This window comes from Oncorhynchus gorbuscha, linkage group LG02 (assembly GCF_021184085.1).
Source record: "Oncorhynchus gorbuscha isolate QuinsamMale2020 ecotype Even-year linkage group LG02, OgorEven_v1.0, whole genome shotgun sequence".
NCBI classification, from domain to species: Eukaryota; Metazoa; Chordata; class Actinopteri; order Salmoniformes; family Salmonidae; genus Oncorhynchus; species Oncorhynchus gorbuscha.
In genome coordinates this window covers 45,429,862-45,439,928 of record NC_060174.1, presented here as the reverse complement: position 1 = coordinate 45,439,928, position 10,067 = coordinate 45,429,862, and the positions used below count along the sequence as shown (strand labels likewise).

The following is a 10,067-nucleotide window of genomic DNA, read 5'->3' as shown; positions in this document are numbered from 1 at the left end:
ACATGAAATGGGCAACCATGTTGTTTTAGTACTTGGTGTAAATAACCAACTGAATGCCATGAGTGGTAAACTGGAATAACACTAGTCATGTTAGATCTGCTAAAGGCCAAACCTTAAAGTTAGCTTAAATCACTGACTTAATTCCAAAGACAACAGTGCATGCTACTGAAAATTATTGAAGGTAGACTTAACTACTTTTGCTTTTGATCCAGTATCAACTTGTTAATCTACATGTTTAGTTTATTATTCATCTACTGTGTGTATAGCACAGCATCTACAATAGAATACTATACAAATCTATGCTCTCACAAGTAAGCGCTCAACATGAAACTGAACATAGTCGGACACTTTACTGAACAGATTGTACATCCATCAAATGTGACTCACTCATTACTGGCCACTGGTCTATTCATACATGGCATGTCCTATATCTTCTGAACAGTCATAAGTGCTGTGCTGATGAGCTTCACAGAAAGGCATGGGAGAGCGAGGGGACTGGGAGTGAGGCTCTTGGCTGCGTAAAGGAAGGATGGTGTAAACGCACGTGTCAAACTCATTCCACGGCGGGCTGAACGTCTGCGGGTTTTCACTCCACCTTTTCTATTTGAGGGATGAATTAAGGTAACTAGTTAGTAAGGAACTCTCCTCACCTGGTTGTCTAGGTCTTAATTGAATTGAAAAAACTGCAGACACTTGGCCCTCCGTGAGAAGAGTTTGACACCTCTGGTGTAACAGTACTACACAACTGCGAGGAGAGGTCACAGTTGGACTGGAGGACACCTCCAGTTGTTGCCTTGGAGACGACCTTAGTAAGACCACAGGTTAAGGGAAGGAGTTGCTGTCAACTGATGTGCCGAGCAGAGAGGCCAGAATGAACACTTTGCTACTGATCTAAGGACTGGACTAACTGATCAGAGCCTCACAGCTCTCAGGACAGGCCAGTCGCAGAGCTGAGATCAGTGGAGCCAGAGGGGAAAAATGGTACCGATGTGAGGCCCCACCCACTGAATGCTTGGAGCGATCTCAATTGCATAATCCTCGTCTGCATCTCAAAACCCAGTGGAGCTGGTCAGAGGGACGGGACCTCTGGCTTTCTCATCCAATGGGTTTTGAGTAGGTGAGGCAAGAAGACATGAGAATTATGGAATTAAGATCTTTCCCTGGTGTGGCTTCAGTGTCTCCACATCAACCATTTTACATAACTTAAGAGATCATGGTTATTGTTGAAAATTGTGATTACCTAATTATCTATAGTATGATAAATTACAGCACTATAGAGATGTAGGCTTTGTAGCCAGGAGCTTTTGCAGGCATCTAGACAAGGGCCCCGGTCTATACTGATTACAATGTTGACATCACAGCTCTAACAGAAACCACAGACCACCACTTTGGAGTGCAAGCTGTGCAAATGTGAGCTCTCATACTGTTATTTTGCACCCAGCTGAAAAGCTACAGTACTTCGCCTGACTGCAAATACACATTTTATATACACTGCTCAAAAAAATAAAGGGAACACTTAAACAACACAATGCAACTCCAAGTCAATCACACTTCTGTGAAATCAAACTGTCCACTTAGGAAGCAACACTGATTGACAATACATTTCACATGCTGTTGTGCAAATGGAATAGACAACAGGTGGAAATTATAGGCAATTAGCAAGACACCCTCAATAATGGAGTGGTTCTGCAGGTGGTGACCACAGACCACTTCTCAGTTCCTATGCTTCCTGGCTGATGTTTTGGTCAATTTTGAATCCTGGCGGTGCTTTCACTCTGGTGGTAGCATGAGACACAACCCACACAAGTGGCTCAGGTAGTGCAGCTCATCCAGGATGGGACATCAATGCGAGCTGTGCGAGCTGTGGCAAGAAGGTTTGCTGTGTCTGTCAGCGTAGTGTCCAGAGCATGGAGGCTCTACCAGGAGACAGGCCAGTATATCAGGAGATGTGGAGGAGGCCATAGGAGGGCAACAACCCAGCAGCAGGATAGCTACCTCCGCCTTTGTGCAAGGAGGAGCACTGCCAGAGCCCTGCAAAATGACCTCCAGCAGTCCACAAATGTGCATGTGTCTGCTCAAACGGTCAGAAACAGACTCCATGAGGGTGGTATGAGGGCCCGACGTCCACAGGTGGGGGTTGTGCTTACAGCCCAACACCGTGCAGGACGTTTGGCATTTGCCAGAGTACACCAAGATTGGCAAATTCGCCACTGGCGCCCTGTGCTCTTCACAGATGAAAGCAGGTTCACACTGAGCACGTGACAGAGTCTGGAGACGCCGTGGAGAACGTTCTGCTGCCTGCAACATCCTCCAGCATGACCGGTTTGGTGGTGGGTCAGTCATGGTGTGGGGTGGCATTTCTTTGGGGGGCCGCACAGCCCTCCATGTGCTCGCCAGAGGTAGCCTGACTGCCATTAGATACCGAGATGAGATCCTCAGACCCCTTGTGAGGCCATATGCTGGTGCAGTTGGCCCTGGGTTCCTCCTAATGCAAGACAATGCGAGACCTCATGTGGCTGGAGTGTGTCAGCAGTTCCTGCAAGAGGAAGGCTTTGATGCTATGGACTGGCCCGCCCGTTCCCCAGACCTGATTCCAATTGAGCACATCTGGGACATCATGTCTCGCTCCATCCACCAATGCCACATTGCACCACAGACTGTCCAGGAGTTGGCGGATGCTTTAGTCCAGGTCTGGGAGGAGATCCCTCAGGAGACCATCCACCACCTCATCAGGAGCATGCCCAGGCATTGTAGGGAGGTCATACAGGCACGCGGAGGCCACACACACTGCTGAGCCTCATTTTGACTTGTTTTAAGGACATTACATCAAAGTTGGATCAGCCTGTATTGTGGTTTTCCACTTTAGTTTTGAGTGTGACTCCAAATCCAGACCTCCATGGGTTGATACATTTGATTTCCATTGATAATTTTTGTGTGATTTTGTCAGCACATTCAACTATGTAAAGAAAAAAGGATTTAATAAGAATATTTCATTCATTCAGATCTAGGATGTGTTATTTTAGTGTTCCCTTTATTTTTTTGAGCAGTATATATATATAAAAATATGCACATCCTTACACAATACAGTATGCAGTACTGAATTTCTGATATATTCAATTACTGTACTTTTACCAGATATGAAGATTATTAAAAAACATGCAAAATTGGGTAATTTAAAAAGCCTACTTGAAGAAAAATCATAACTACTGGCTGTAGGATATATATATATATTATCATTATATGCAATATAAATGTGAAGTTCCTGAAAAATACAGTAATTGATCATATGGGCTCCAAACTTGCTGTAGAAGATAACATTGGTTGCCACCTCTCACATACAGTATAGATCAATCAATAACATTCATAATGACTAGAACATTCTTGAATTCATAAGGTGTTACATTCAAAGTTGTCCTCTGAACAGTTGGCCTAACAGTAACGTGCCAGTTAGAGGTGTCAATGTGAGCATGTTGATATTGCTTGGAGTGTCAGCCCTGCGCTGATGAGTTTCTCTCATCATAACCTGCCTCCTCTGATCTAGCCTATCCCTCCATTTCTCTCCATCCATCCTCTCTCATCCCTTCATCTATTCTCTCTATCTCCTCTCTGATTCCTGCATCCCACCCTCTCTCATCCCTTCATCTCCTACCTCTATCTGAACTTCTCTCCTCCCTCCATCCCACCCTCTCTGATCCCTCCAATGCACTCCCTCTCCTCCTCCATCCCATCCTCATTATTGTCTGTTGTCGAGAGGAGTGCATCTTCTTTCCCTCTGTGTATTTGTGGGGCTGCAGGCGCGGCATAGCGCGCCGGCTTCTCCCTATTGGACACCTAGCTAGCGCATCTTGTAGTCGTGGGAGATGGCTGCCTCGCATATCTGTCCTTTGAAATCCAGCTCAAAGGTGAAGTCCAAGTCACGCTGTGTGTGAGAGAGAGAGAGAGAGAGAGAGAGAGAGAGAGAGAGAGAGAGAGAGAGAGAGAGAGAGAGAGAGAGAGAGAGAGAGAGAGAGAGAGAGAGAGAGAGAGAGAGAGAGAGAGAGAGAGAGAGAGAGAGAGAGAGAGAGAGAGGTAATTCACCAGGGGAATAAAAGAGAGAGAAATCTAAGTGAGTGTTCAATCAAGAGTGGGGCACTGACGCTGTTGCTATCCTCATCTGCTGTTTGGTCTGGGAGTGATTAGTGCTCTCTCTCCTTTGACCTCTATCAAAAAGATGATGATTGAAGTTCAAACAAGCAGTCTATTGTGGAGAGGTAGTAGTGGAATTGGGTTTCTTTCTAGCCATATAATGTTGGTTTAAATGCCTCGCCTGCCTGAAATGACTTGATTTGACCTCATGACTTTATTTTGTTAGACAAGTACAAATGTATGTATGACCTCTACCTGTGTCTGTAGTTATCATACAGTAGGTAGGGGCCAGGGGCCTCATTTATCAAAGGTGCGTGTGCACAAGATAAACTCAACCTTGCATGCGCCAGTCTTCCAACAAAGGTTGGTATTTATACATTTTGAACTTGATGGGAAAAGTGTGTATCTCCACGCACAGCTCAGACCATGCGTACACATAACTTCTAATGGTTGGACAACTGTACTGGGGGGGGATTGTGTTTTACGCACACTGCTAGGCTAATAAAAACATTCAAACGTAATGAGGCATTTGCCGTTGGTAAGGAGATCACACAGCATGTAGGTAGCCTTATGTTTCTTCATATTTTATTAAATAGGCCTAAATCATAATCACATTGCAGGACATCTCCTTTTCTGACATGACTTGTTTATTCTCGCTACACAACACATATTAGGCTACCATTCACCCTTCACTCATTCAACAGACAAGCATGCTTGAAAGTAAATAGACTGGTGCCCTATTTAAACTATTTGACAGTATGGGTAGGCTACAGTATTGGTGTGCGATAGGAGCGTGAAATCATAGCCTATTTCATCTCAAAGCCTATACCATGGCAGGAGAAATACAATCCTCTATTGATCAACAAGTTATTGAAGAACAATTTATATTTTGCATAGAAGTGGGGGCTGTAAGCATTTACTTTACAATCGTTCGAATAGACAATCAGAATGTGCGGCCAGTGTTTGGCACTTGCTATAGGGAGCATGCATTTTCGTTTGACTGAGTCACTGCAAAATATTAAAATGTTCTATTTATACCTCTACAGAAATGTCAACAAATTTGCCGTTGTGTTTCTTTTAGAAACGGTCATGGCCCAGTTCCAACATTTCCAAATCATACAGTAAATGATGACGTTTCTGCTACCATAAAAGGTAAATAGAGGGCCATTTCTAGGTCGGGGATGTAATGCTCATATATGCCAGAATTTAGTATGAAATGTATGCACGGTTGATAAATGAGGCCCCAGGACTCTGGTCCCTAGATGGGGCGGTTTCCCGAACACTATTAACACTATTCCTGCACTACAAAGCATTTTCAATGCAGATTCTCTATTGAACCTTGTTTTTTTAGTCCAAGACTGGAAACCGCCCCTACAAGTGTCTCAAATTTAATGACTTTTTACTGGTCATAGATTCCAGAACACTCACTATGTTCTTCTCGTTGGGCTTCATGTTAATACTGCCAATGATCTCCTCGCCCCTCTTTACGGTCAGGTAGTCCTCCAGGTAGAAGACTGTCTGTTTCCAGTGTGTGAACGGAGCATCAGGGGCTGTAGGAAGACAGGCATGTGGTTAGGGACAAATCTGAACTTCAGATCTGTATGTTTAATTCATATTTTCACATAAATAATGCATTATTGTCAATGGGAGATTTGTTCAGAAACTCAAGTGAAGTGCGCAGTTCATTTGGCTCTTAGAGTGGACATGACCCCTGACCCTTAAAACCAAAACAATCATTAGCCAAAGTTTTGCCCCCCAACAAAAACTAACAAATGTAACTTTTCACCTTTGACATTGGACCTCTGATGCACTTATTAGTCACGAAGACACAACCTTTGTAACATTAGACAAAGTTTTTTTCTTTTAGTTTTTTTTTAAAAATCTCTTGGTTCTGAAAAAATGTTACCCATGGTTCTGACTGTGAATATACGTGATTCACTATAGGATCATCATGCTATTTACAAGCGTAGATACAGCACTGAGGATCGGTCATGCTAAAATTCTGGTTCAAATCAGGATATCAGAGCAGACAAAGGATATCAAGGATCTGGAAAGATTCTGTATGGAGGAATGGTCTAAGGTCCCTCCCAATGTGTTCTCCTCATAAAACATTTTAGAAAATGCCTCAGTGCTGTTATCCTCGCAAGGTGAGGTATTGGAATGCATTGAAAACAGGGGTGCCAATCATTTTGACCCCTATCTTTTTGAGAAAATAAAATATGACTTGTTAAACAAAATCTCTTTCTCTGATCAATTGTTTTCTACAATAATATAATAATAAAAAATGTTGGAGCCTACAATATAGCTAAGTATTTGTAATGTTTTGCTCAACTTTATCAACGGTGCCAATCATTTTGAACCTGACTGGACATGTGTGTTTGTATGGGTCTATAAACGATATGCGCACATACGTGTGTTTGTATTTGTGTGTCTCAGCTTCACTCCAGCTGCATACTGCTGATAGCCAATACCCCCGCCCAAAACAACGTGCGCCCACCTGTACCTGCGCTGTTAAAGGCTCAAAGGTCAATACAACTTTAATCGAATTTCAGCCGGCTGTCCTGGGATAACTTTGTACCTCAGACTTTAAAGGCATGCCGTTTGAGGGCTCATGGATAAATTGAGTTGCTGATCATGCTGCATAAACACACAGATTATGAAAGCTGTACTCAGTGGGAACCTGAACGGAATAGATAAGGCTGCGTTTGTTATGATGGATCAATGGGTGATATTTTCCAGCAGCATACAGCATATGTCCGAGTTTCTCTGTGTGCTCTTTTTCCATGTGCTGTATATATTACCATTAGTGTATTACCATAAGTATTTATACAGTATATCCTACTACCAGTCACTTTTTATCCATGTTTACATGTATAGTATATCCTACTACCAGTCACTTTTTATCCATGTTTACATGTATAGTATATCCTACTACCAGTCACTTTTTATCCATGTTTACATGTATAGTATATCCTACTACCAGTCACTTTTTATCCATGTTTACATGTATAGTATATCCTACTACCAGTCACTTTTTATCCATGTTTACATGTATAGTATATCCTACTACCAGTTACGTTTTCTGTACAGTATAAACCCACCTCAACCACTCCAGTACCCCTGTACATTGAATAAGATACCTGTATATATTTGCATTCTCGTGTTTCTTCAATATATATCGTACTTCTTGTGTTGTTCTATTATCTATATAATCACTGCAATGTTGGGAAGGATCTCTCAAGTAAGAATTTTACTGTACTGTTTTACACCTGCTGTATCCTGTGCACGTGGCGAATAAACTTGAAACTAGAAATACCTGTCCTACAGGAGAATATAGGAAATCAATGGCCATAGAGGACTTAGGCCTCCATGTGCGCATTTAGATGTGTATCAGAGGTTGAGTGAGGCTAGCATTGGCTCAGGGGATTTGGTTCGATGGACAGGCTCAAATCAATATAAGAAGAGCTGGAAGAGCTGTATATGATTGGAGGTCAAAAGTAAGACATTGTCCACTTTTAAGAGTAACAACACATGGTCATCTAGCCACTGCCTCTGCATAATGCAAGCCACAGAAAATCACAGTTTAAAGTCTTCTATTTGCATCACAAACTCTGATGAAGGCGAACTACTGTAGACATTATGCATATAATCACAGAGGAGTGATTATGTCATACCACCACTAGAGGTTGCTCACTGACAAACCCAAACACGATTCTTGCCGAATGAACTCAGCTCATCACACAACTTCTCTGGATCATGCAAATCAACTGGGGACTCAAAGGTCTTCTAATTTCCAGTGGTATCAGTGTTTGCTGTTGTACTCCAGGCCTTTCTGACTCATCAAAGAGCTCATTAAAGGAGGGTCTTTGTCTGTGAATACAGATCGGGATGGAACCCACAGGGAGGATGGCAGGATGGTGGGCAGGGAGCAACAGGACTCTCCTAGCCTGTAATCTGCTGCTGCTGCTGCTGCCAATTAAAAGGATGAAACCCTGGGTCTGTCGGGAGCTGGTCTGATAACGACACAGTGAACTCGAGAGATGCTAGTACTACAGTACAATGAGTGCTAATGAATCAAAACAAATCAAACTTTATTTGTCACATGCGCCGAATACAACAGGTCTGGTAGACCTTACTGTGAAATGCTTACTTACAAGCCTTTAACCAACAGTGCAGTTCAAGAAAGAGTTGAGAAAATATTTACCAAATAAACTAAAGTAAAAAATTATTAAAAAGTAACACAACAAAATAACAATAACGAGGTTATATACACGGGGTACCGAGTCAATGTCCGGAGGTACAGGTTAGTCGAGGTAATTTGTACATGTAGGTAGGGGTGAAGTAACTATGCATAGATAATAAACAGCGAGTATCAGTAGTGTAAAAACAAAGGGGGTGTCAATGTTTTTGATTTGATTAATTGTTCAGCAGTCTTATGACTCCTTGTTCAGCAGTCAGCAGACTCCTTGCTGTCCCCAGTCCACCTGGCCGTGCTTTCAACTGTTCTGCCTGCGGCTATGGAATCCTGACCTGTTCACCGAACGTGCTACCTGTCCCAGACCTATTATAATTTGACCATGCTGGTCATTTATGCACATTTGAACATCTTGGCCATGTTCTGTTATAATCTTCACCAGGCACAGCCAGAAGAGGACTGGCCACCCCTCATAGCCTGGTTCCTCTCTAGTTTTTCCTAGCCACCTTGCTTCTACACCTGCATTGCTTGCTGTTTGGGGTTTTAGTCTGGGTTTCTGTACAGCACTTTGAGATATCAGCTGATGTACGAAGGGCTATATAAATATATTTGATTTGATTTGGGGATAAAAGCTGTTAAGGAGCCTTTTGGTCCTAGATTTGGCACTCTGGTACCGCGTGCCATGCGGTAGCAAAGAGAATAGTCTACGACTTGGGCGACTGGAGTCTTTGACCATTTTTGGGGCTTTCCTCTGGCACCGCCTAGTATATAGGTCCTGGATGCCAGGGAGCTTGGCCTCCCACATGAAAAAAATACTACAATACTTACTATATAATTCTATTGTATACTGTAGAATAATGCAATACACACTGTATCCCTTGATCATGTATAGTATTTACTATAGAATGTTGTAGAATACTATAGTAAAAACTACAGCATTATTCACACAAAAAACACTGTAAATACTACTGTAAAAACACTGTAAATACATTACTGTAAATACTACAGCAATGTCTACAAAAACACAACAGTCCGCAAAAACACTACAGTTTAACTATTGTAAATACTTCAGTATTTAATTTGCATATACAGTACCCTGCACATTGCCCTTCCCCATATCTCAATTTGTGCCACCCATAAGTGAGAAACATACATGCCAAGTATAGGTCATATTGTGTTCCATACAGGTTATAGAAAATAGTGGAGTGCTGAACTATCCATTCAGACCCCAGAATTACCTACCTACAAGTTGTGAACAATTTGTATTTTAGTATTTCTCCAGTACATTTCCTCAAGGAGAAAGACTCCACTTCTATGTCAAAGATAATTAAACAAAAACTCTACAGTAAATACTACAGTATACTATAATCCACAACAACACTACATTAATTACTATAGTATTTACTACAGTTCTTTTACTATAGTATTTCTACTATAGTTAACTGTAAAAAAAAATACAGTATACTACAGTAAAAATACAGTAGTCACTGTAGTGTTTTTGCTGACTCTAGTCTGCAAAAACACTACAATGAATACTACAGTAAAATCAGCGAAAGCACTACAGTAAATACTATAGTATTTATACCATAGTATACTTAAGCACTAAGGCACCTCAGGGGTTTGTGGTATATGGCCAATATACCACAGCTAAGGGCTGTTCTTATGTACGACGCAACGCGGAGTGCCTGGATACAGCCCTTAGCCGTAGTATATTGAGCATATAGCATATAGCACAAACCCCTGAGGT

General features: G+C 42.1%; 1 protein-coding gene across 1 annotated transcript in view; it reads right to left on the bottom strand.

Annotated features, from left to right (window-relative positions):
- Positions 1-3,651: 3,651 nt before the first annotated feature.
- The window catches only part of LOC123992927 (protein arginine N-methyltransferase 8-B), a 40,847-nt gene continuing 34,431 nt past the window's right edge, over positions 3,652-10,067 (bottom strand). Inside the window, exons 9-10 of the mRNA XM_046294576.1 lie at positions 5,554-5,675; positions 3,652-3,919 (exon numbers count right to left, since the gene is read on the bottom strand). Coding sequence (XP_046150532.1) covers positions 3,836-3,919; positions 5,554-5,675 — 206 coding nt within the window. The 3' untranslated portion in view covers positions 3,652-3,835. The remainder of the gene's footprint in view (positions 3,920-5,553; positions 5,676-10,067) is intronic.